Raw genomic sequence first — 27,716 nt, forward strand, 5'->3', positions numbered from 1 at the left:
CTTGTTATCTAGTGGATAAGGTTTTGGTCAGATTATACTGAATTAATGTCTAGAAATTATCTCCAAAAATGTAGTTGTTTAGATTTTTAGGCCATTGCTATGGAATTTTTACTCATCTCGGAATGGTGTATACTAATTTCTTGCTGCATAATCTTGCTAAATTAAACTTTTCACATCATTCATTCATTCATTTCAATTCAGATTAGCTCTATTGCATCATTGTACAAAGTATTGGTACAGGGACTATTATATTGCAAATTTGGGCATCTGGTTTCCATTGTGATCAATGGACTTGATTATAGGAAGACTTGAAGGCAATGTAATTTGCAAAGTGTGGTGAATAGTCAGAAAAAAAAAGTGATATGATAGGCTCAACTTTGTAAGATGGGATGTTACAGAACTAATAGACTAGACTAGAGAACAAGGGGTGGAAAATGAAAGGCCATACCTGGATGTTGTATAAAAGTGTGGTGAAGAAGGGAAGTGAGAATCAAATATTTTATATGTTGAGCAGTGAGTGTAATATGTTGCAGGGATGTGTTGTGTATGCTAAGCATGTGTCTTCAGTATGTTAGATATGTTGCAGATTGGGTCAGGCCTTACCATAATGAGCCTGTTGACAATATGGAGGTTTGTTATTATTAATAATAATATTCATTAGGGAAGTGAACCGATGGCATCAATGGCAGAATTATATTAAAAATGAAGATATTAGAAAAGAACTTGACATTATTAGCATTCAAGAATATGTAAGTAGAGTAATCTAAGGTGGCATGGCCTTAAATAGAATGGGTGAGGAAAGGTTACCAAAACAAATTTGGCATCAAACATCTTTTGATGTCAAGATGGTGGGAAAGAGACCCAGAGGAAGACCAAGGTCTAGGTGGATTGATTCGGTCAGAAGTGGCTTCGAAGCATGAAATGTTAGATATGACAATATTGGAATGCTCATAAGTAATAGACTGATTTGGGGGAAAATATTTGATAGGAGATTAATAAATATGCAAACTTAATCATGTAGTGCTGTCATAGTAACCTGAGCACCCCCCCTTGGGGGTACATATAAGGAAATTGATGATGATGATGATAATATTCATTTTTAATTACATCATCTTGCTGTTATTGAATCAAAAACTCATGCTTCCCTGTCACATAACATAATTATCACACCAAATTGCATAACGTAATTATCACACTAAATAAATTAAGAACATTGTTTCTAATTCTGTTTATCTTTTATGTACAGATTGTAATTTGCAGCTATAAAAATAACTGGGATATCTTCTTTCATTCAAATGCCATACAGTAAACTCTCACCATAGTACATTTAGAGGAACCAGAGGAATAGCGTGTTAGAATGGAAGGTGTGCCATAATGAATTTTGTTTAGAATAGCACTGATGTTATTATTATCCAAAGATCCCCTTAGAGTCCAAGACTCATCCCATTAATTTCCTTTGTCATACACACAGCTCATCATAGCATGCTTTAAATACATTCGAATTCTCTGCAGACACTACACTCTCAAGCAATGCATTCCAATAATTCACCTCTCCATGCCATAAACCTTCATCTCACTCCCTTGCTCACACCTTCCTTAATATAGCTTTCAGGGATGACCCCCCCCCCTCATCTGCCACCATTTTATCATCATCATCATCATCATCAAATTCCTGCCATGTACCCTCAAGGGGTGTACAGGATATGATAGTACTACATGAAAAAAATTACATCATTATTAATTTCCTATCTACAATTTTCCTCCAAATCAGTCTGTTACTTGTCAACACTCCAATATTATCAGATCTTATATTTCTATCGTCTAAAGCACTTTGTACCGTATCAATCCACCTATATCTTGGTCTTCCTCTCGGTCGTTTTCCTGCCAACCTGGCAGAGAACACTTGTTTTGCTAATCTTTCCTTGCCCATTCTGTTTAAGTGACCATACCACCTGAGATTAGCTCTGCTAATGCATTCCTGGATGTTGACAATGTCAAGTTCTTTCCTAATATCCTCGTTTTTAATATGATACTGCCATTGATGCCATCTGTTCACGCCTATAATCTTTCTCAGGACTCTCATATCTGAAGTCTCTAGTCTTTGGTCAAGTGTTTTACTTCTGACCCATTTTATGAAAAGCCTTTTCGATATTAATCTTATAACTTTGGGGCTGTAACTTGACCATTTTATTTTTAGTAATTTCTTAGAGTAAGTAAGTTATGTCATTTGGGCAGTAATGAGAGTTGACTTTATTCGATTTTCATTTGCATTTTTAGCTGTAATTATTAATTTAAAAATCTGATGGAATTACTTGTAAGTAGAAATATGATAGTACTATTATCAGAATTTGAATAACAGTGATCTTTCAGTTATCTGACCTTCACACAAGCCAAACTGGCCTATTAAAAGTGTCTTTTAATAGGCCAGTATATCAGCTTATTCCCATAACAGTACTTTGTAATCATATATATACTATACCTTCACTTAAAAGACCAAGAAATCAGTTTTTTGATACTAATGGATAATTGAGAGATCACTTTAATTAAATATGCACTATAGCTCGCAAAAGACATTTTAATGTTTTCACTTTAATCGATTTATGCTAAATAAATAGTTCTGCTGAATGTTTTATAAGCATTTGATGATAATTTAATTATAGGATATTGTCTTGAATTCTAAAATGTACTGAGATTTGGCAAAATGATAGAAAACAAGAAAGAAGAAGAAAGAGATGTAAGTTTTTGTTATTATTTATTATTGTTTTATGAGAAACATCGCATCTTTGTTAAAGGAATTGTAAAACTACTCATATTTTTTGTGATAAGTTGCAATCGAATTGGACAAGATGATTCAGTTGGGTTATTACTATTATTATTATTATTATGTAACACCTCCAGGGAGTCCATAGGCACATCGAGGGAGGGCACCTGCTCTCCATCTCCACCATTCTCAACTCTCGCTACATCACAACTACCTTCATCTACACCAATGCCATCTACTGCCGACCATCACCACTAGTATTTTCACCGACAATCACAAACATCCATGCCCACGGTGGGATCTGAACCCATAGCCTTTTGGCTGGAGAGTGGATCCCCTAACCACTCGGCCAGCCAAGCCGGCAAGCACCAGGCTGGTGCTATGCACTGATGCTGCTGAACTCAGGATAGTTGTGAATGGATCTTGCTGTTGACGTGGTTAAGATTCCATAACTTCTAATTAACCATAATATTTCTCTATCAATACTATCAAATGCTTCAGCAAAATCTATGAAATTTAGATATATTGAGCTTCTAAGTTCTATGTTTTGTTCAATTATGTTCCTTACACTAAAACATTTAGCACACAGTACTCCCTTCTGTATTAAAACCAACTTGTTTATGCCTTAATACCTTCTCTACTTCATTTTTAATTCTATTTATCAATATTTTACAGAAAATTTTTGCAGTTACTGACCATAGACTAATTTTCCTCCAATTTTCACATCTAATGAGATCTCCTTTTTTTTTTTATTGGCATCTTAATTGTAGCAGTAGAATCTCATGAGAAGAATGAAAATGAATTTATTGAGCTGTTGCAGGACAACTTCCTCAAGCAGCATGTGACAGAAGGAACTCGAGTGTTAGATTTTATTATAGTGTCAGAGGGCATTTCAGTTAAAGGCATAACTATTCTGTTCCGGTTGGTGACAGTGATCATGCGGGACTTACTTATGAAGTGACTAAGTTTATGAATGTTCCATTCAGAAAAGGTTACATGCTGAACTACAAAGCAGGAAATTATGACCAACTGAGGAGTATACTGAGTTCAGTGGAATGGGATCGGTTGCTGGTTGGGAAGATTATCGACAGTGCATGGGAAGCATTTAAACAATACTTAAATGATGCAATATCAGAATGTGTCCAGAGAGTTCAAAGTTAAATTAATTCTATTCATCCAGCTGTTACATTGATGTGGGATGTTACATCTCATAAATATGTACCCTGTAGGGTACAGTTTGGATAGTTGGTGCGGACAGTAGCTGAGTTATTTTAATCTAGCCAAGAAATTATATTCTTGTGTTTTCCTTTAGCCAAGTGTAAGCAAAGTTTGCACATGAAGTATCTTTCATGACAAGGCTACTTGTATATAGAGGCTGATGACTTCACATCAGTTGCCTTAGTTTCCCATAATGCAAGGCACACGTTCTTTCTAGTGTGTGTGTATAATGCTGTGCATTATGATTTCTGTATTATTTCAACCTTGGTATGTCTTCTGAGTCTGGCCCCCACTGACGAGACTTCATTAAAGGTTGAAACTGGTCTGGGTAGCGATCCTTCCATAATGCATAGTATTATACACATCTGAAAGAATATATGTTTGGCTTTATGAGGCAATTGATGTGAGGTTGTCAGTATCTGTATACAATTAGCCTTGTTGCGAAAGATACTTCATGCATAAACTTTGTTTGCCTACACTTGGATGAAGAAAAAACAAAAAATATAATTTCTTGGCTAGTTTAATTTACTTTGCAACCAAGTGAAAAATAACTTTCTACAGTTGTTAAGATTGATGTGGATCTGTGAGAAATAACAGTTCTAGTTTAGGCGATTGTATGTGGCAGTATTACACCTCATTTATGTATGCATTCAATCCACAAATGTTGGTAATGTGATTGCAGAAGTGTGTGTCTTTGGGTAGTTTTTATTTATTTATTTATTTTTTTTTTGTGTGTGTGCTATTATTTTTCTAGTGTTCAAGGTCTCAGTACAAGTGGAGTTCCCTATGGAACTCCACTTGTACTGAGACCATTACTGTTTCATTCTTATGGTCCATGACAGTGTCATTATACTACAGGGTGATATTCAGTTGTTTGCAGATGATGTGAAACTTAGGAGGGATACTCGTAATCGTGTCTCATGTTTTGGTTCTTCAAGAGAATTTGAATAAGCTGGAAAGGTGAATAAAGTAATGGAGATATCAGTTTAATGCAACTAAATGTAAAGTTTTGAAATTTGGGAACAACTACAGATGAGATGATTTATACTCACTTGGTAGAGTTATACTGGAAGAAGTAAGGCAAGGAATCTTGAAGTGATTATATATAGAAATTTGAAGTTGAGAGGACATATTGCCCAAGTTGTGAAGACAACTCAGAGAATTGTTGCAATATTGAGGAGGATATTAACCATGAAAAGCAAAAGGCTAGTGATTTCATTGTATTTCTCAATATCTGTGCTAAGATATGGTCACCTGGATTTGCAGAGTATGAAATAATCTTGGAGAGGGTGCAGAGATGGCTAACAAACATTATATCAGGACTGTTCAATATTGGTTATAAGGATAGATTGAAGGCATGTAAACTACAGAAGTTTGGTGGATAGAAGACGGGGGGGGGGGAATATGATTGAAACAGACATTGGATGTTGAAAGGTTTGTTCGATTAACACTGGGGGATATTTTTCATATGGTAGAATGAGGAGACGGAATGAGGACAAGAGGACCATTCCTGGAAGATGCAAAATGAGTAGTGAGTAAGTAAGTTTTTTACGTGGAGATGGTAGAAGCATGGAATCATTGCCTAAGAGGATGGTAATTGTGCAAAGGGTTGATGAGTTTAAGGAGTGGTACAATAGACTTTTTGTTGTCTAACACTGACTTCCAGATTGAGTCTTGTGACTTCATGGAGGTCAGGAAAATAATAATATTATATATGAGGAGTGTTCAAAAAAAAAGATTGAACTTTTTAAATAGCATGCCAACCAGCACAGAGAGCACTTTGCAGCTACTGAGCACACCTAGCAGCAGGTTTTGACAACAAACTGCAATTTTGTCCAATTCTGCTATGAGCATTAGTCATCAAGTTATGTCTGCTTAAGTGAGCATGTGCACAAGCTGTTCATTGGATTAGTGACAAAGTGACAATGAAAGAGCTTGAAGAACAACGTGTGGGGGAAATTTTGCTGCGAACTTGGCAGAAATTTTACAGAGACATTTCACTTGCCTAACCAAGCATATGGGGAGGACTGTATAATCCAAACGCAGTACTATGAATTTTAAAAAGGACAGAACGTTGATCAGTGAAGATCCAAGGCCTAGACAACCTTTCACATCAACAGACGACAACCATGTCGAGAGAGTTCGTGCTGTGATTCGTAGAAATCATTGTTTAGCTGTCCGAGAAGTTGCTGACGAAGTGGGCATCAGCATAGGATCTTGCAATCAAATTTTGACTGAAAAACTTCAGATGCGTCACATCAATGCAAAATTTGTGATGCGTTTGTTGACTGATTATCAGAAAGTGAAATCAGTCAGGAACTGCTTGCCAATGCAAATGGTAATGAAAAATTTCTTAAGAACATCATAACAGGAGATGAGATGTGGGTTTATGGTTATGATGTTGAAACCAAAATGCAGTTGTTGCAGTGGGTGGGGAAAGGGATCTCCCTGACCAAAAAAAAGCATGGATGAATCGGTCAAAGATCAAGGTGATGTTGATTCTGTTTTTTTGATTGGAAAGGCATTGTCCATTATGAATTTGTACCATGTGGTCAGATGGTAAACAAAGATTTGTACCAGGAAGTTTTCGCATGCCTGAGGGATGCTATGCACAAGTAGAGACCTGAATTGTGGGAAAACTAAGACTTGGATGTTGCACCACAACAATGCGCCTGCTCATGCATCACTCCTTATTCACAGTTATATAGCAAAAACATCAGCTATCCGTTGTGCCCATCCATCTTATTCTCTGGACCTAGCCCCAGCAGACTTTTTCCTGTTTCCCAAACTTAAAACCACATTGAAAGGATGTCATTTCCAAACCATAGAGGAGATTCAGGAAAATGCAATGAGAGAACTGCATACCATCACAGAAAGTGCTTTCCAGCAATGGGAGAAAAACATTGGGAATGGTGTATTGCCATTAGAGGGGACTACTTTGAAGAGGGACAGTGCTTAAAATGTATAATGAACAATAAAGTCATTATTTTTCTTAATAGCAAAAGTTCGGTCTTTCTTTGAACATGCCTTGTATGTATGTGTATATATATATATATATATATATATATATATATATATATATATATATATGTGTGTGTGTGTGTGTGTGTGTTTAAAATTATTAACTGACTTAAACACAGAGAAAAAAATACAAGAGATTTAATAAGGTTTAACCAAGACAATTACTCTGTAAATAATATACAGGATGGTTTAAAATTCCACGTACAAACTTTGAGGGGAGGTAGAGAACATCAAAATCAACCATATTTACATAGGAAAGCATGACTAGAAACGTCACCTGAAAGTGGTAGGTGGCGCTGTTCGCCAACGCTCCAGGTGAACAATTGGGGCTTCCTCGATCAGGCTTTCAACGTCGTACGAAGAACACAACTACTATTGAACTGTCTTCAGTTCAATAGTAGTTGGATACATAATATGGTAGTATTCTACCCATATTATGTATCCATAATATGGGTAGAATACTACCCATATTATGGATACATAAGATACATAATATGGGTAGTATTCAGTCTTGCCTAATAAAGTTTTTTTACTCACTACCTTGTGTTATTTCTGTATCTTTATGTCCCTGTTAGTACCTTCCAGTGGCGTTTCCGGTCATGCTTTCCTATGTGAATATGGTTGATTTCAATGTTCACTACCTTCCCTCAAAGTCTGTACATGGAATTTTGAACCACCCTGTATATATAGATATATATATCATCAATTTCCTGATATACACCTTCAAGAAATATACAGGCTATTATGACAGTACTATATGATTAACTTTACATTATTACTAATTGCTTATTAATTTTTCTCCAAATTAGCCTGTTACTAATTTGGAGAAATTATTATCGCATCAAGTTATTATCGTATCTAATATTTCGGTCTTATAGGGTATTTGTGACTGCATCGGGCACCTAGATTCTTAATCTTCCTCTGGGTGTTTTTTTCCCTTCCTGCTTGGCATCAAACACCTGTTTGGCTAAACTTTCCTCTTCCAATCTGTTTAAAGTGACCAACACCACCTTAAATTAGCTCTGCTTATACATTCTTGAATGCTAACAGTGTCACGTTCCTTCCTAATATCTTCATTTTTAACATGATTCTACCATTAATGCCATCTATTTCACTCTCCTAATTTTTTTTAAAACTCATCTCTGGTCACTGGTGCTTTATTTCTAACCCAAATCTTAGAGCTTAAAATGGTTTGAACACTGTCTTGTATACTGCTACTTTTGTGTTTTGGCTAATTTCTTCTTATTCCATATAAATAATTCAATTGGCTACCAGCCATACCAGCTTTGCTTTTTCTGTTGTCTATTTTTAAAATTAATTTGCTATCTTCACTGAAAAAAAAAAAAAATGTGCCTAAATAGCTGAAATATCATGTTTGTTCTGTAGGTGAGAATGCAGCTGAAGTTTTCTATGTTCTGTCTATTTTCATACGAGGGGGTTTGGAAAGTTCTGATAAACTCCTAGAACAAAAGTTATATTAAAGCAGCTCATATAACCACAAGAAAGAACATATAAGTTACCTTCTTTACTCTGCTTCTAGTATTTTCTTTCTCGTGACTATGTCAGTTGCTTTAATATCATTTTTGTCTAGGTGTTTATCAGAACTTTCCAGACCCCCCCCCCTCATAGTTTTGGTCTTTTTATTGCTGATTTTCATGCCAAATTTGTTGCACTGTTATGCACATTAGTTAAAGAATATTCAAGATGTACTGGATGTGTTTAGGAGTACAACATCTGGATAAAGCAAAGAACTAAGTTTGACATCTCCAATTCTAATATCAGGCTCGATGTTACTTTTTTACATAATGTGATCCATATAGATGATGAATAAGAATGCACATAATGTGCATCCTTGCCTTACACTTGATTTTACCATCTTCCTGTATTTCCTTCAATTCTATTGCTGACTGACAACTTAAATATGCACTCTGTATAATGTTACATTTACCCCATGGTGTTTTGAAAAGCTTTTCTCCAGGCATCTTGTCATATGCTTTTTAAAAATCTCCAAAACTTAAGTGCAAATTCGCATTATATTCACATGATTTCTCAACTGTTTGGTGCAAAGTGAAAATCTGATCTTGACAACCTCTGACCTGAACCCAGTTTGTTCTTCTTCAGGTTTGTCTTCCACAATTTTTCTTAGCCTTTTCCTGCATAAATCTTATCTGGAACTTAGTAGAGAATGCAGTTCTCACATTCAGTTTTATTTCCCTTTTTTTTTGCGGATGGGAACTATGAAAGCTTTACTCCAGTCATCTGGAATTTGACCTTTCTTAACCAGGCTTTCTGAATTATGCAGTGTAGTTACTGTAAAACTTTATACCCATATTTCAGCATTTCTCATTGAATATTATCTAGCTGTTCCACATTTCAGGCAGAAAATCTATCAAAAATATTGATATGTATTCCTGTTTGCATACCTTTTAAATATTTTCTGCTATTGTTCTGTCTTCTTGTGTCATTTAACAGTCTTTCAAAGTAATCACTCCAGACATTAGGATATTCCATCTTCAGTTTTCATGTCACCAGTATCATCTTTGATTCCTTTTTGCAGTACTCTTTCATCAATTTCTAAGCCTTTTCAAAAACCTCTAGAACATTTTGTCACCTTCCTGATATTTATCTTCTATATTCTTACCAAAGTTTTCCCATGACTGTTGTTTAGTTACTTTTACATGTAGCTTTTTTTTCTGTGTATTCTCTTGGGAAATCTTTTCACTGTGATATCCAGTTTTATCCTACTTACTTTTAAGTAGGATAAAAGTAAGTGATCAACACTTCCAATTTCATATCCACTGTATGCTTTTGAATCCAAATCAGCATGAAGAGATATCACTATCAACAATAACATAGTCAATGAGGCTTTATCTTCTTCATTTTAGAAATTATGGACTTTACAACCGTGTTATAAATAACTATTTTAATTTCCCGACGTTTCCACCTTCATATTAAGGTCAAAACGTCGACGGTAACAATGATGTCCTATTTTTAACATTACAATTGTTAAATTAGATTTAGGATTCTAGGATAATATAACAATTGTAATGTTAAAAATAGGACATCATTGTTACTGTAAGAAAACTATCTATAAGAAAGAATGTTTCTTTCATGTTATCTTAAATAGAATTTAGCTTTGATGTAGCTTCTAAATAATTAATTAATTTGTAATTTTATCTGTATTTTTATTTTTTTTCACTAGCGATCATGCCAGTAGAATAACTGGTGATCAAATCATTGTTTCTTTAGCTTACTATGTGAAAAATGTAACTCAGCTTGTCCTTGTATATTTTTTATATACTCCAGATGATGTACTTAATATGAAGGTTGAAACGTCGGGAAATTAAAATAGTTATTTATAACAAGGTTGCAAAGTCCATAAATCTAAAATGAATGCTTATCACCATGCAATCTAAAAGAAAGGAGATTTTATCTTCTCTTTTATTGTCTTTATGGCTGACAACATCTTCAGTCAATATTTAACGCGAACAAAATAATAGTAGCAGTTAAGTCATACTTTCATGATGAGATGACCTATAAAATATTTAAGAGGAATACTAACAAGAGGAAATATTCTTATAATATTATTAATATTGTTATTTTTTGTTTGTGTTAAATATCTTTGTGAAGATGCTGTCAACCATAAGGACATCAAAACATGCTGGAAAAACATTCAGTGTTAATGGATTATTATTATTATATAAGTAAAGTGGATATTAGATCCAGCATTATTTCAAAGCTGAGTGTAGAAACTATGAAAGTTTCATGAAAATAAGTTGACAAGAGAGCTTACGGGAATACACTCACCGGCATGCATGAGTTGGCTTAGTACGGACTACTTAGAAAACATAAACGCTGCCCAAGCGTCTATTATTCACTTTCTTTTAGTCCATTTTGAGAAGGTTTCACTAGTCTGGCAGTTGTTTTGAACTGGTTGGCTCTCCTCAGAGACCAGGCAGAAACCTTAAGAGAGAGCAAAAACTCTTTCAGTACTAAGGAACTTGAAATGTCAGATAGGTGTATTTTTTGTAAGCATCTCTCAGTCTCTTAAGGTTTCTGTCTGGTCTCTTAGGAGAACCAACCAGTTTGAAACAGTTGTCAGGCCAGTGAAACCTTATCAAAATAGACTAATAGAAAGCAAATATATAGATGCTTGGGCAACATTTATGTTTTCTAAGTAGTCTGCACTAAGGCAACTCATGAATGCCAGTGCGTGCATTCCTGTAAGCTCTCTAGTCAACTTATTTTTACAAAACTTTCATAGTTTCTACATTCGGCTTTGAAATAATGCTGGATCTAATATCCACTTTACTTGTATAATTTTTCATTGCTAAACTGAAGCCTTTTGACTCTTAATTTTATTATTATTATTATTACTATTACATGACACCTCCAGGGAGTCCAAAGACTCATCAAGGGAGGACAACTACTGTACAACTCTCTGTCTCCACCACTCAATCCACCAACTACAACGAACCACAACTATGCCAACGCCATCTACCACCAACCACCACCGCTAGTCACAAATATCACAAACATCCATGCTCACGGTGGGATTCGAACCCACAGCCTTTTGGCTGGAGAGCAGATATGCTAATCACTTGGCCTACCAGGTCAGCTAAAATTACTAATTTACTAAAAATTACTAAATTTACTAAAATTATTATTTTAGTTAATAATAATAATTATTATTATTAATATCCTCAGACCCCATGGAGTCAAAGAATCATCTAGGAGGTCCTTCTGTCATACTACAGCTCATCATATCACACCTCAAATTCTCTGCAGACACCACTCTTTCAGGCAAGGCATCCCAATCATTCACAACTCTGCATGCAAAAAACTTGCTTCTCACTCTGCAGCTCACACCCTCCTTATACAGCTTTCAGGGATGACTTCTGGTTCTTTCCTGATCTCAACCCATTTTCTGTAAAACCTCTTCAACATTGATCCTATAATAACCTCTTACTAACTTGTAGCGCTCTATCATATCACCGTGCTTCCTCGTATCCACTAAACTCTGTAAATTGCTACTTCTCGACCTTTCCTCATATTTGATATTCCAGAGATCAGAAACTACCTTAGTCAGTCGCCTCTGAACTCTTTCCAGCATTTCTTCATCCTTATACAATGGAACAGGAATCGCCTTATTTCTACAAGTCAGCATCCTTTGCATCATTTCCAGAATTTGTTGTGTTGTCTTCACAATTTGGGCAATGTGTCCCGTAAATTTCAGATCCTTATCAACTAACATCCCAAGACTCTTATTTCCTCCACCTTCAACAATATATCCCCCACAAAGCATAAATTCTACATCCCATCTTTGTTTCCCAAATTTTAAAACTTTACATTTTGCAAAATTGAACTGGCATTCCCATGCCTATTCACTCAATCTATTCAAGTTTTTTTGTAAGGCCACAACATCTTCTCTACTCTTCATAGTTCATCCCAACTTTGCATCATCTGTAAACAACTGAACATCCCCATCCAAATCTTTGCCAATATCACTAACATACAGGTTAAGCTGCAATGGCCCTAAAACAGACCCCTGAGGTGCATTACTAGAGACTTGGCTCTTCTGGGATATTGCTTCCCAGAAGAGCCAAGAATGAGAATAGGAACTTGCTGATACTTGTCAAATAGCCACTCCTTCTATCCAGCACACTAATCTAATATCCAATCCCATCTGCTTTAGCTTGATTGTCAGCTTATCATGTGGTAATCTATCAAAAGCCTTTGTGAAATCTAAGTATATTACTGTGCATCCTTCTCCTCTGTCCATGGAAGCAGTCACCTTATTGTAATAAGTAAGTAGATTATTAAAACATAACCTCTCTTTAGCAAATCCATGCTGTTCATCAAAGATAATACTATTGTTGTCAACCCAGTTCTGGATCCTAATTCTCACCAGCTTTTTCCAACACCTTAACCACAACATATGATGCACAGATAGGCCTATGATTTGTTGCTTGAGTTCTTTCACCTCCCTTATGAAATGGCACAGTCTTGCCCTCCTTCACTCATTTGGAACTCGACTCATAATAATAATAAAAAAATGTCAATGCAGATGCCAACTCCCTTGTGCATTCCTTCAAAATATTTGGTGATATGTGATATATCATCAAATTCCACAGCTTTATTAACATCAGGTTTGCTCAAAACCCCTATACTTCTTGCTCATTTACAGTTAGTCTATTCTCCATGATGTCCTATTCACAAGAATGAAAGATCTTTATGCTGCTCATTAAGAATCTCTACTTTATTTTCTACAGCAGTTGTTCTTATACCATTTTCTCCAGTCAGTATCATCCTTGTGTAATCATTTTTTTTTTTTTTTTTGCTGGCTACATATCGAAAGAACTTCCTAGGATTCTTTTTACTAATTTCTGCTCATACTTTAGTTTTGCTACACTTACCAACCAAGTCACCCTCCTTGCCTGTTCTTTGTTCTCATGGAACTGATTATTACCACTTCTCTTATGCTGCCTCCATAATGCCTTTTTCCTTTGTATTGCATGCTTAATCTCTTCATTCATTCATTTCATACCTACCTACCTTATTTAATCTTCTGATCTTTATAATACATTTAGACTAGACAGCTCTTGAATATCCCCCAAGCTACATTGGTCTTCTTTCCAGCTGACTCCTCATTCCATGCTACACTTGCAAGTTGTCTCCTGAACTTCTCATAATCACCAGCCTTGTAGTTCCACATATACCCTTTTCTCACAGACGTACTCACTCTGCTGGCAACCACTCAGGTAATCACTTCATGGTCACTTTCACCAGCTGGAGGGTGATTTGACACCTCATTTATAATTACTTCTTCTGATGAGATGATCGAATGCAAGAACTTCGATCCTCGTGTGCCACTGTTACATACTGTCTCAGGTAGTTTTCCCTCAAAAACTCAAGCAACTCATTATCTTTACTTCCAGTTTCTATCTTATCATCCCAGTCTATATTTTCATAATTAAAATCAACCATAATGATCACCTTTTTCTTATTTGCTTGGCTAATTTGATTATACATTTCATAGTCACTATCATCCATATTACCAGGTCTATAACAACATCCAACTAAGTATTTCATTCTATTCACCTCTATCTCACACCATACTGCCTCAAAACCACCGTCACTGTTTCCCTCTTGCATCTCTACTTTTTTGTATGGACATTACTCTTTTTCTGTCATTAATAGCACTCCCCCCTCCCTTTTTACCTTTTCTATCTTCACAAAATACATCATACCCTTCCATCCCTATTCCTGTTAAGATATCATCCTCATCCAACCATGTCTCATTTATTCCAACAATTCTTGGGTGAATAGACTCAATTAATGCAACTGTTTCAATTGCCTTGCTTCTTACACTTCTAGCATTTATATACAAACGCAGCAACTCATTCCTGGATCTATAGCTAGTTCCACTGATACCACTTATTCGATGTGACTTCTCCATGCTTAACTCAAGCCATTTCTTTTTCTCCTTATTAATCTTAGAACCTTCAAATCCAACTGTTTTCCCTTGATCCCAGATCATCCCTGTCCCCGTTTTGTCATGCATACATAAAAAAAGTCTACGAGTCAAACCTGGTTAATCATTCAAAGTTGACACAGTAACTGCTTCAAATATTTATGCGACATATTTATCTTTCTTTTCTTTAATCTAATGAAATTTACAAATTATATATATACTAGGGGAGTTCTGCCCCCCCCCCCCAACGAGTTCTGGACTGGTAGTCCAGTTCTCCTTGAATTTTGAAGACTCGAAAGGGGGGGGGGATCAGTCCCCCTGGTGCCTATGGCACCCAACCCCCCCAAATTCCGGGCTGGTAGGCTGGTTCTCCTTGAATTCTGATTACTGGAATTTTGAAGACTCAAAAGGGGGTGGCCCTACCCCTGGTGCCTATGGAGTCCCCCAAGTTCCGGACTGGTAGGCCGGTTCTCCTTGAATTCTGATGACTCGAATTTTGAAGACTCGAAAGGGGGTTCCACCCATCCCCAGCACCTATAGCCCCCCCCCGAGTTCTGGACTGGTAGGCTGGTTCTCTTTGAATTCTGATGACTTGACACTCAGGGTAGCCCCTGAGTTTCAAATAACTTGACAAAAAACGTGACACAAAAATGTTACAGAAAAAGGCTTATCATTTTATATTATAGAGTAGATATATATATATATATATATATTTTTTTTTTTTAAATGCAGTTTTTAGCAATACTACGGTTTCACTATGGAAATGGAAAGATGATATTGTATGAATATTTAAAGAAAAACTTGCACAATTCATACACATTACATTCATCTCAAATCTATTATTATATTTGGATTTCAGATAGTTCAAGAATCACATCTAGTGCCATTTCCTGAATGGGAAGCTTCAATTCCTGAACCTCATTTTCATGAAAATATTGAACAGACTTTTTGGCTATCTGGCAGCCTCCGTTCAGCATCTATTGATACTGTATTTTTTATGGCAGAACGCAAACTATGGAATATGACACACAGGCAACCAAAGCTATTGAAGTGCTTGGGTTGTTATAAACCATCTCCTGTTGAAAGTCTATCAGTAAATGTAAGTATAACTCTACTACTCCTATTAATATGCCTTTTTTTACACATTTTTTCACTGTACATATTTTAAAAATGTGTAAAATGAGAAGTCTTCTGAACATGTTCTTATTAAGAGGAAGAATGATTATGGAAGAATGACTTCAATAAATGCTGATGGTAAGTGACAGAAGTAGAGAGGGGGGAAGTGTGATCACTTTACTTGGTTGGAGATATTGCATTTACCAATATGACAGAGACTGATGTGACAATTAAGGTAAATGAATTGGAAGTGCTCAATACATTGTGAAACATCAATGATAATATATGCGGTTGAATGGCATGTAGGCCCTATGTTATGAGAATTGGCAGTTCCTCTGACCAAGTTATTTAAGCCTTGGCTTAAGTCTCAGGAAAGTTCTGAGAGAGTGGAAATAGCATTCATTACATCAGTGTTTCCAAAACTAAAACTTGAAATGGGATGAAAAAACCTGAGTTTCCAGGAGAGGAGATCTCTGCTGTCTCCACATGAGATTGACTAACTCATCATCAGTTGAAAAAGCCATATAAAGATTCCTCTTTTCATGATGAGGATCGAACACAGGTCTTTTCCATTTAAAGGGTGCAATGTCCTTGTGCTTCAAATTTGTGTTGCAGAAGTGCTTAGCTTGGCTTTTTGGAAGAACCAAATACAATAAAATTTTTAATGCCTTTTTTGATTATTTTCTTTCTTCAATTATTATTTTCAAAATATATGCATATTTTCAAAAAAATTTATTAAAATTAATAAATTTTTTTCTTTTACTTACTTATTACTGCTGCTTGGCATGAGGTGCAATTATTTAAAAATAATTCAGCATATTTCAACAGCATTTCTGTCTATTTATCAGGATCACAAAGTCATCTACAAGTATGCTGCAAATGTACTATCAAATAAGTGAAAACTGGTAGTTTTATTGTTGCTGAGCAAAGATTTATAAGATTGTTACAGTAGAATTCATTCTTAAAAAAAAAATCCTTATCATCAAATTCCTGATATGGGCTCTCTCAAGGGACACACAGGATGCTCTGATAGTATTACATGATTAAGTTTATGTTATTACTAACTTCTTGTTGACAATTTTCTTCCAGATGGGTGTTATCTGTTAGGAATACAATACTATCATATCGTATATTTCATTCCTTTAAGGCACTTCTTTAATCAAACCACCTAAATTTTGGTCTTCCTTGTATCTTTTTCCCTGCTATCTTGGCAACAAACATCTATCTTGCTAAACTTTCCTTTCCCATTCTATTTAAATAACAATCCCACCCTAGGTTAACTCTACTCACACATTCTTGCTGTCTTTGATGCCATCTGTTGCTCTTCTAACTTTTCTCAAATTTCATATCTACTATCTGTAGTCTCAGATCTATGGAACATAGATTTGAAGGAGGAACAGTGATAGGAGAGAAGAAAATGGAATTGATACAGCTGCTAAGAGGTAATCACTTGAGACAGCACATAATGGAGTGGTGGGGAGACTTGGGGAGCAATAGGTGCTGGATCTGATGATAGCATCAGAGAATTTGGCAGCAACCAAGGTAGCAACTACTTCAGACTGGGGGAGAGTGAACTTGTAGTTTGACCTGTGAGATATGTGGACATGGACTTTTCATTTAGAAGACCTCATATGGATTATTATGCACAGATTTGGTCACTGAGTTTTCATGGTGATGGGGATATGTTAAAAAGGATCCAGAGAAGATTCACAAAAGTGATCAGTGGTCTTTGGAATATGAAATATGAAAAGAAATTGGAAGAATGTAAATTGCAAAACCTCGTGAATAGGAGGAGGAGGGGGTAATATGATTGAGACATAGTTAGTCAGGGATTGTTATCAGGCTGACAGGGAAGGGGAGGGTAGAACAAGAGACCATTCCTGGGAACTGTATAAGGAGGGTATGAGCAGAGGAGTTAGGAGGAGGTTCTTTGCATAGAGAGTGTTTGGGTGAGTGGAATTCATTGCCTGAGTGTGTTATGAATGTAGACACGTTGAATCAGCTAAAGACACGGTTGGACAATGAATCTCTGACTCCATGGAGGTCAAATGTTTATAATACGAGGGTTGTTCGATAAGTCTGTGCAAAAATGAAGAAAACATAGTTTTTTTGGGACAAACATTTTTTATTTTTCAACATAGTCTCCTTTGAGGTCTATACACTTAGTCCAACAGTGCTCAAGTTTTTTGATACTGTCCATATAGTATGATTTGTCCATCTCTTCAAAATAGGCAGTTTGTTTCGGCAATCACCTCATCATTTGATGAAAATCTCTTTCCAGCCAGCCATTTTTTCATGTTTGGAAACAGATAGTAGTAGTCCGAGGGAGCCAAATTTGGAGAGTGTGTGTGTGTGGGGGGGGATGTGAAAGGACTTCGTAGCGTAAATCGAACAATTGCAGAAGAGTGAGTGGGTGCGTCGTCATGGTGAAAAATAATCTTTTTTCGCCAAGTGGTAGTTTTTCCTTTATTTCATTATTTAAACGATCCAGCAAAGATGCACATAATGCACTCCGGTAATTGTTTTGACCTTTTCCAAGAGGTCTATGAATATTGTGCCACAAGCATCCCAGAAGACGGCAGCCATAATCTTTCCTGCTGAAGGAATGGTTTTTGCTTTCTTTGGTGCAGATTCCCCACTTGCAACCCATTGTTTTGACTATTCCTTGGTCTCATGCTGGTAATGATGAATTCATGTTTCGTCCACTGTTACGAAACAATGTAAAAATTCCTCTGGATTCCATTGAAACAGCTTCAAGCTGTCCTTGCAACAGTTCACATGTTGACGCTTTTGATCCAGTGTGAGCAAATGCGACACCATCTTGTGGATAGTTTTCTCATATGTAAATGTTCATGTAAAATATTACGTATGCGGTCATTTGAGATGCCCACAGCCTTAGCAATTTCATGCACCTTCACTCTTCTATCATCCATCATCATATGGATTTTTTCAATAATTTCTGGAGTAGTGACCTCAACAGGGCATCCAGAACATTCAGCGTTACTTGTGCTCATATGGTCATTTCGAAAGTTACTAAACCACTTATAAAACATTCTAATCAAAAGTGCAGACTCACCATAATGTTTATTAAGCTTAGCTTTGGTTTCCTGAGCCATTTTGCCTTTCAAAAAGTGATGTTTATTCACTACACGAAATTCTTCTTATCCAATTTTCACAAATCACGGTACTTAATCAATTCAAATGAACACCAAACATAGAATAATAGATCTATCTGACTGAAACTTAGTGTGTGATCCTCCAACAGTTGCCAGCAACTAAAAATAACCTTGATACGTACTGGTGGCGCCATCTTTTCGACTTTGCACGGACTTATCGAACAGCCCTCTTATTTTCAGACTCGATTTGATGGGAATAGAGTGGTATGAGTTGCTCAGCCTCCAACTCCATTGTCAAGGGCATCTGCTATTATTTCTCCTTCTGTGGACCACTTAACCGAATATCTACATGGGATTTTTCTAGGATTATAGTGCTAGTTTCTCCTCATATATTATTATTATTATTATTATTATTATTATATGAGACATCCAGGGAGTCAAGAACTCATCAAGGGAGACTATAAATCATCCAAACTAGCTGTCGTACCTTCTCTTAAATTCATTCATACTGGATGCATTCACTACTCCTAAAGGCAAACTATTCCAATCACTCATTCGCTGTTCTCTTACCCCCTTTCTTGACTGCAAACAAACTTAACTTCCATGGATACCTTCCATTTTCTCTCTCTCTCTCTCCATCTTCCATATAATGAACAATTTCATCAGAGGATATCATGTAACACCCATTTAAAAGTTTATGGACCTCTATCATATCACACCTCTTTCTCCTGTTAACCAGAGTCTGCAATCCACATACTTGCAATCTGTCCTCATAATCTAAATCCCATAATCTGAATATAATCTTTGTAACTCTTCTTTTCACCCTTTCCATAGCTTCTTTATCCCTTTGGAATCTGGGAGACCAAATCTGCATGTAATAATCAAGATGTGGTCTTATCAAAGCCTTATAAAGAGGCAAAATGACCTCCTTATCCTTACATGTCTCAGAGGATAATTGAACATCACAATCATCCTCTGAGTTGTATTTGCAACTTTTGCTATGTAACCTTTGAACTTCAAATTTCTATCCACCAATATACCAAGATCCCTTGCCTCCGCAGTTTCTTATAGCATAACCCTGCTAATATAATATGCCACTGGAAATCTAATCACACCATAACTTTACACTTACTAATATGAAACTGATAGCCATTTTTGTTTCTCAAAATTTCCAGCCTACTCAAATTATTTTGGAAGTGCTGAATATCAGTATCATCCCTGATTGCCCTGCTTGTTTTTGCGCCATCAGCCAACAATTGCACATCTGATGTTAGACTCTGCCTGATGTCATTAATGTATAGATTGAACAATAATGGCCCAAGGACTGAACCCTGAGGTACACCACTGGTCACCTTAAATCTGCAGATTCACATCCACTGTATACCCTTTTTGATATCTGTCTATCAACCATCCCCTGATCCAAGTCAAGAGTTTCTATTCCAATCTTATATTCTCCAGGTTATGCAATAGCCTTTCGTGTGGTATTCATGTTGCTCCTTGCAGAGTATAGCTTGCTTGTCTACCCATTTCTGATATGTGAGTTCTTACCAACTTCTCTAAAATCTTCACTACTACACCAGAGATACTAATAGATCTGTAGTTAGGCACAGTTTTTGCACTACCCTTGTACAATGGAACTATTGTATTCTAATTTCTCCATTATTATACTGCTCACTTTCTTAGTTTGAGTCTTATATCCCTTGTACATCTTTTTTCCACCTTTCTACCTTTCTTTATATTTTTTCTATAACTTTTTTCCCCTCTAATTTCAGTTTTTTTTTTTAATTATCCCACCCAAAATCTATTTATCTTGTTAATTTGAAGCATGCAATCTGTCACTGCTGTTGACAAGTATTTTTTAACTAGCTTTATCAGTATTGTTGAGCTCTTTTCTTTCTGTTACATCAAGTACTAACCTCTCATTTATGGGCTCAGTATAAAAGTGCATTAGTCAAAACAGTGGTCTTGCTGAACATGTCAGATCTAAACAGAGAATTAATTGAAAAAAGACTAGTCCTGCATAATAGAAAAATTCTCCGTGGAAAGATTATATAAGAGAGATGTTATGCATTCCTACATTGCCATAATGCGAGGTAGGTTCCAAAAGTTTCCAACCTGATATACAAAATTTGCATCAATTTTAAAACAAATAGCACCATCTGTTACAGATGGTGTAACAGATAGCACCATCTATGGGGAGCTTAGTGTATCAGTTTCAACTCCCTACCTGCATCATTCGGTTGAAGTTACTCGTTTGACTAAACCGTGGCATGCTAAGTGGCTGTAATGTTAAAAATTGAATGCTGTGCAATGATAAAGTTTTTCACCAAAGAAGGACTTTCTCCAAGTTCTATTAAACAGTGATTGAATGATACTTATGGGTGAGCTTTTCTTTCATATTTCACCCTGAAGGAATGGGCTAAACAGATTCATCTAGGAGGAGAGAGAGCACTGAAATTGATCCTCATGATGAGACATTTTCCTCATGACTGAGGAAAATGTCTCTCTTGTTTAGGAGGAACTGCTCAATGACAGACAGCTGAAGCTCAAAGAAATCTCAGCAAAGTTGGGCTTTCTATAACAACGATATTTTGCATCATTCATGAGAAGTTTCATATGGTGAAGGTCAGTGCAAGGTGGGTGCCCCAACATCTCTCTCTTCAATTCAGAACGTCTGCAAGTTTTTTGGGCTTTCCAAAGGGAATCAGAGAGAAGTGCTGGAATACATTGTCACTGGTGATGAAACCATGGTCCTTTATTTTGAACCTCTTTCAAAAAGGGGAATTCATGGAGTGGTGAGTGGCGCAAACCAGGCAAAGCATCACTGAGAAAAGCCAGGGTCACTCAGTCTACCAAGAAGATCATAGCAACAATCTTTTGAGATTGCCAGGGAATTCTCTTCATTGACTTCAAGGAAAGGAATGCCACCATGAATGAAGAATATTATGCTTCACTCCTGCACAAACTGTCTGTTGCCGTAAAGGAGACAAGAGGAGAAATCCTGCATCATGGTGTTTGGCTGCTTCATGACAGTGCTCCAGTCCACATGGCTATTGTTGCAAAGGCTGCAGTGAAGGACTGTGGCTTCTAGGAGATTGAACACCCACTCTACACCCCAGATCTACACCCTCTGTCCAAAAAGAAACTGAACTTTTGATAGAAAATAAAACACAGGCCAATTATAATTATTCAAATCATTTATTTCAATCAATATACTCTTCCTCAGCTTTGATACAGCATTTGGTATGGTCAATTAATTTGTTAAATGAGTTTTTTATATCGGTTTTTGGAATACTGTTGAGGGTCGTGGTTACTGCCGTTTGAACATTTTCAATGGTGTCGTATCGCTTTCCTTTAATCAGCAAATGAAGTCGGTGGAAGAGAAAGAAGTCACAGGGTGCTAAATCAGGTGAATACGGTGAGAGATCCAACACACAAACTTAGTTTTTGCTCAAAAACTGTCTCACAATGTTCGAACGATGAGATGGTGTATTATCGTGCAAAAGTGACCAGCTGCCTACATCACTATATTCATGCAGTACATGACAAATTCTTGCTATCAATCGCTTAAAAACTTCAAGATAAAACTCACCATTGACCGTTTGGGAAGGCGGAACGAATTCTTTGTGGATAATGCCCTTGGAATCGTAGAAACAAATCAGCATTGTCTTTACTTTTGACTTCTCCAAGCGACTTTTTCTTGGATGCCCCTCTTCTGGTGGTCTCCACTCAGCACTCTGGTACTTTGTTTCGTGCTCATACTCAAAGCACATTTCGTCACCAGTAACGATTGTTTCAAGGAAGTTTGAGTCCTTACGAGCAGTTTTAATGAGGTCCTTACAGTGTTCAATTTGATACATTTTTTGGTTGTCGTTGGTTAACTAGTGGGGAACAAATTGCGAATTCAGTTTACAAAGGCCCAAACTCTTGTTTAAAATGTTGTGCACAGTTGATTTTGGAATCCCCAATTCATCTTCAATCAATCTCACGGACGTTTTCAGATTTTCTTTGATGAAATCACGCACTATTTGGATGTTAACTTCGCTCAGTCCAGTTTTTGGACGGCCCGGCTTTTTGTCATCCTCAAGTGTCTCACGACTACTTTGAAATCTCTTAAACCACTCGTAAACTTGAGTATGGGATAAGCATTCGTCACTGTATGCTTTTTGAAGCATTTGATACATTTCAGTAAAACTTTTACCAAGTTTAACACAAAAGTCAATCACAGCTCTCTAAAACTCATTTGAAACTCATTTTCCAACCATTCATCAAAACACACTGTCACTCTTGGCACTATAACTCTGGGCTTCTAATGAAATAAGTGTCATAAGCAGTTGACACAACACTAATGAAGGTTGCTACTTTCGACAACAAAAAGACACAACAGATGGCGCTACTAGTTTCTTCTATTTTCAAAAAGTTTAGTTTCTTTTTGGACAGAGGGTGTAGGTGTTTATTAGAACACCTGATAAACACAGTTTATCAGGTGTTAAAAAAATAACACAGTTGTTTTCTTTCTGTCACCTCTAAAAATTAGTCAGGCTGGAAACTTATAGTACCACCCTCGTATTTTAATAAGTACAGATCCAATAGGTTACATTTATCCTATTGTGAGGAACTGTGCTCTTCTTTGCTTTTTGCCTCAGTTAATGTTTTTTTTGTTTTTTTTTAATCTCATCTTCCACTTGCATATTAGGCTCAATGATGTGTCTGTCAATTGCTGGGCATTTTTTTGGTATATGTGTGTACATTTTTAATATGTTGTTGTTAGGATTTGAGAGAAGTCAATGTATGCTGCTTTATCTAAAGTTATAATCTTATATTGGGGGTGCTTAAGGGTCAAAATTGTATAATTGGGCGGAGACCTCCACATAGCCTTTTAAGGAATGTGGAGAACAGACCAGGGCTTCTGACCTAATGTCCAGTCCTCGCCTTCTCATGGTGCACCCTGTTAGGTATCTATCTGGATACTGAATGAATGAGGATGGGTTGGCAATTTGGGATTTAGCTGACTAAATTGTATTCTTATTGGTTTAAACCACAATATAAAATGATGGTACAACATGACAGAATTTCATGCTGGCTGGGGCATCGCCTGGTTAAATGAAGCCCCCATTGTTTTCGCCAGGGAACCAGGGTGATAGCGAAAAGTCAGCTACTGGAACAGATCCTGAAACACAGCTCATCTCAACATCCACCAGAGTTCAAGATTGGTACTATCAACATACGAAGCCTGAATGGCAAAGAAATGGAGCTGGCTGAGGAATTGGATAAGTACCATATCGACATAATAGAGGTAACTGAAACAAAAAAGACAAAAACTGGTGAGATCTTTCTGAGCAATAAATACAAAATGTTATATTCAAGCAGTGACAATCAAGGAAAAGAAGGAGTAGTTATAGTATTCGACACAAAATACGAGGTTAAACTTCTTGAATGGCAGGCAATTTTCAACTAGAGTGATGTGGGCAAATATCAGAATGGGGAACTGGACAATGAGACTTATTTGTGCCTATGGACCCACAGAAGGTTCCTCCACTTCTACTAAGGTAGAAGTGGAAGAATTTTTTGAAGCTTTAGAGAAAGCAGCTGCACAATGAAAAGGAAAAGTTGGTCCTTGTTGGGGATCTAAATAGCACAGTAGGAAATGTTTGTCAGACATACAAAAATATTGTGGGAAAATTTGAAGAAAATAGCAGAGCTAATAATAATGGCAAGTACCTGTTGAATTTCTGCTCAGGACATGGACTGGCTATTAATAACACAATGTTCAAACAAAAATGTGCACAAATTCACATGGAGAGAAGATGCAAGGAATAAGAAAAGTCTCATTGACTATGTTATTGTTGATTAGTGATGTGTTTCTCCCTGGTGCAGAACACAAGAGTATACAGAGGATTTGAAATTGGAAGTGATCACTATTTAGTCTTGAGCAGGATAAAATTGAATTTTATATTGAAAAGAATGACATGTAAGAAAGTTGTAAAGCAAATAAAAGTTGAGCAGCTCTCAGATGTGAACTGTAGACTAAAATACACAAACATTATTCAAGAAAAAATGAAAGAGTTTGAGAATAGGAACCAAACCTTGTTCAGTGACATATCCCAAAGAAAACATTGACTCATTTAGCCAGAGAGGCATGTGGTAAGGTTGTCAGCAAGGATAGAAAAATGAGAACTCCATGGTGGATACAGGAAGTTAAAGAGGCAGTGAAGGAAAAGAAGAAAGCATAATCAAAATTTCCTGGCAAATAAGTCAGCCTGTGCTCTTAGAGAATACAGAGACAAATGTAAAAAAGCTAAGCACTGTAAAACTAACTAAACATAAGTCATGAGAAGAATTTCGTAAGAACATGTTAAACTTTTTGAATGTCCTTCACGTGGATCATCTTCAAGGCTTGTACGGTGACCTTTAAACTCGGCAGCCCATTTCTTAATTGTCAAAAACAAAGGAGAAGAAAGTCCATAAACGTTTATGAACTTCGAATGAATTTCTTTTGGCGTTAAACCTTCTTTTACAAAGAATTTTATAACCACACGGTACTCAATTTTATCCATTTTAAGGGATGTATAGACAACACTTGGTTCAGACAGCTGTATAAAACAAACTACTTGATAGAATGACTTTGAATTTCACATGGATGCTTATGATAGATGTACCAACTTAGAAGAAAAAAAAAATCATGCCGTTAGTGTTACCATCTATGGTCGAGGCTGAGAACTTTTCAGACCACCCTCATAAAAAGGGAAATAAAACTGAATATGAGAATTACAGAGGTATTTCCCTACTGAGAGTAAATGGTAAGATTTATGCAAGTATACTTGAGAAACAGTTCAGAAGGATTGTGGAAGGCCATCATTTTGGACAAAATATGATGGATAACAGTTTAACATGGAGAAATGTACAGAAGGATTGTGGAAGGGATGAGTAATATCATTAAGCATGAGCTGCAGAAAAAGAAAATGCTGGGGAGGATATATAAGGAAAAAGGTGACCAGCAAACTCATGAACAGTACAAAGGTCAGGTAAGAAAGGTGACCAGTATGATAAGGAAGGCAATATTAGATTATGAGAAGAAACTAGCTGAGCAAGCCAGATGGAATTCCAAACAGTTCTCTCATTATGTGACAAGTAAGAGGAAGAATGACTATGGAAGAATAACCTTAACGAGTGTTGATGGTGATGAGGGAACAGAAGCAAATTAGAGTTGAGTTACTGAGTGATCACTCGCAAGTGTATATCATCTAAGTGAGGTTAATGCTGTGACATATGTGACAGAGACTTATGCAGGAACAGAGGTGAATGAATTTAGAGGTTCTTAGGATATTGCAGAATCTCAGTGTAAATACAGCTGTGGAATTAGATGAAATATAAGCTCAGGTTTTGCTACAATGAGCAAGGGAACTGGCAATGCCTCTGAATAGGCTAGTCTCAGCTCTGGTAATCTCAGAGTTCCAAGGGTGTGGAAAGAGGACAAAATAATTCCCTTGCATAAAGGAGATTCTGTGACTGAAGTAGCAAATTATAGAAGAATCAGGATATTAGGAATGGCGGTAAAAGTACTGGAAAAATTGGTCAAAAGAAGAATTCAGGAATGGGTGGATAAGAATATGATATTCTATGAGGGGTAATTTGGCTTTGTGAAGATTCGGTCATGCTTTAGTAATTTGCTAACTTTTAGAATACTTTCCTTTAGTGTTACATGGTGATCAGCATTAATTAGACAAATTATGGAGACTACAACCATGTTAGAAATAATTGCTTTCATTTTCTGATGTTTCGACCCTTTATATTATGGTCACCATCCATCTGGAGTATACACATATATATACAGAGATAAGCTATATTACATTTCAAACAGTATACCAAAGAGACAATGATTTGATCAACCATTATTCTACTGGCCTGACCTCTAGTAGAAAAAAAAAAAAACTACATCAAAGCTATATTCTATTTATAACATCATCAGAGAACAAATTCATATAGACAGTATTATTATATTTATAGACAGCAAAAGTGGTGTCCTAATTTAACATTAGAGTTGTTACATTAGATAATATGTTACATTAAGATCCTGGATTACTTACAGTCCTATTTATAATTAACTCTTGGACGAATACATTATGTGGGTAGAATATGTACCTTAATAACTATGGTAAATTTGGCCTTTCTGATCACTCTACATAGAATCGACTGGAAGATACCAGTTGTTTACATCACACCAAAACATGGTATGAATGTAAATTTAAGGAGGCCTGTGAAATTCTTATCAACCATCCTAATCTTAACAATAACGATGGTCTAAAAATCCCAATAATATGGAAGGCACATATTCTGCCCACATAACCCTTTCATCCAAGAGTTAATTATAAATACGACTGTAAGTAATCCAGGATTGTAGCTCTAATATAATAACTCTGATATTAAATTAGGACACCACTTTTGCTATAATAAAACTATCTATATGAATTTGATAGTGGAACAGGAGGAAGGAGCGAGGACAAGGGGCCATCCCTGAAAGTTCTGAAAGGAAGTTGTAAGCATGAGGGTAAGGAGTAATTTCTTTGCTTGGAGGATGATTGAACCTTGGAATGCATTGCCTGATGGAGTGGTGAGAGCACGAACAGTCAATGGATTCAAGAAGTGATATGATAGACTTTGTGTTTTCTAGGATAGGCCTTCCATGATGAGTCTTGTGACTTCGTGGAGACCTGAATGATAATAATAGTTAATCAAAGCAATGCGGAAAGCTTTCAGGATGATTTAGATAGGCCATCATTTTGGACAAAATATGATATATATCAGTTTAACGTGGAGAAATGTACAGATATGCATTTTGGGATAAATCAGTTACATAGATAAAAGCATATTCCAAGAAATAGATAAAGAGGATAAGGAGTGGTTTCTTTACATGGAGGGTGGTTGAACCGTGAAATGCATTGCCTGATAGAGTGGTGTGAGCATGAATGTTAGTGGGTTCAAGGAGTGATATGATGGGCGTTGTATTTTC

The 27,716-nt window shown here is 36.4% G+C and overlaps 1 protein-coding gene across 3 annotated transcripts in view; it reads left to right on the top strand.

Moving 5' to 3' along the window:
* The window catches only part of LOC150094292 (protein kinase C-like 3), a 289,221-nt gene that overhangs the window by 21,887 nt on the left and 239,618 nt on the right, over positions 1-27,716 (top strand). For all 3 annotated transcript variants that reach the window (XM_090412158.1, XM_090412160.1, XM_090412159.1), the window contains exons 2-3: positions 2,661-2,734; positions 15,334-15,573. In XM_090412158.1, the coding sequence (XP_090268284.1) occupies positions 2,702-2,734; positions 15,334-15,573 (273 nt within the window). In that variant the 5' untranslated portion in view covers positions 2,661-2,701. The remainder of the gene's footprint in view (positions 1-2,660; positions 2,735-15,333; positions 15,574-27,716) is intronic.

The sequence above is a fragment of the Typopeltis vanoorti genome, chromosome 22 (genome assembly GCF_054136105.1).
Source record: "Typopeltis vanoorti isolate ZY-2024b chromosome 22, IOZ_Tvanoo_1.0, whole genome shotgun sequence".
Lineage (NCBI taxonomy): Eukaryota > Metazoa > Arthropoda > Arachnida > Uropygi > Thelyphonidae > Typopeltis > Typopeltis vanoorti.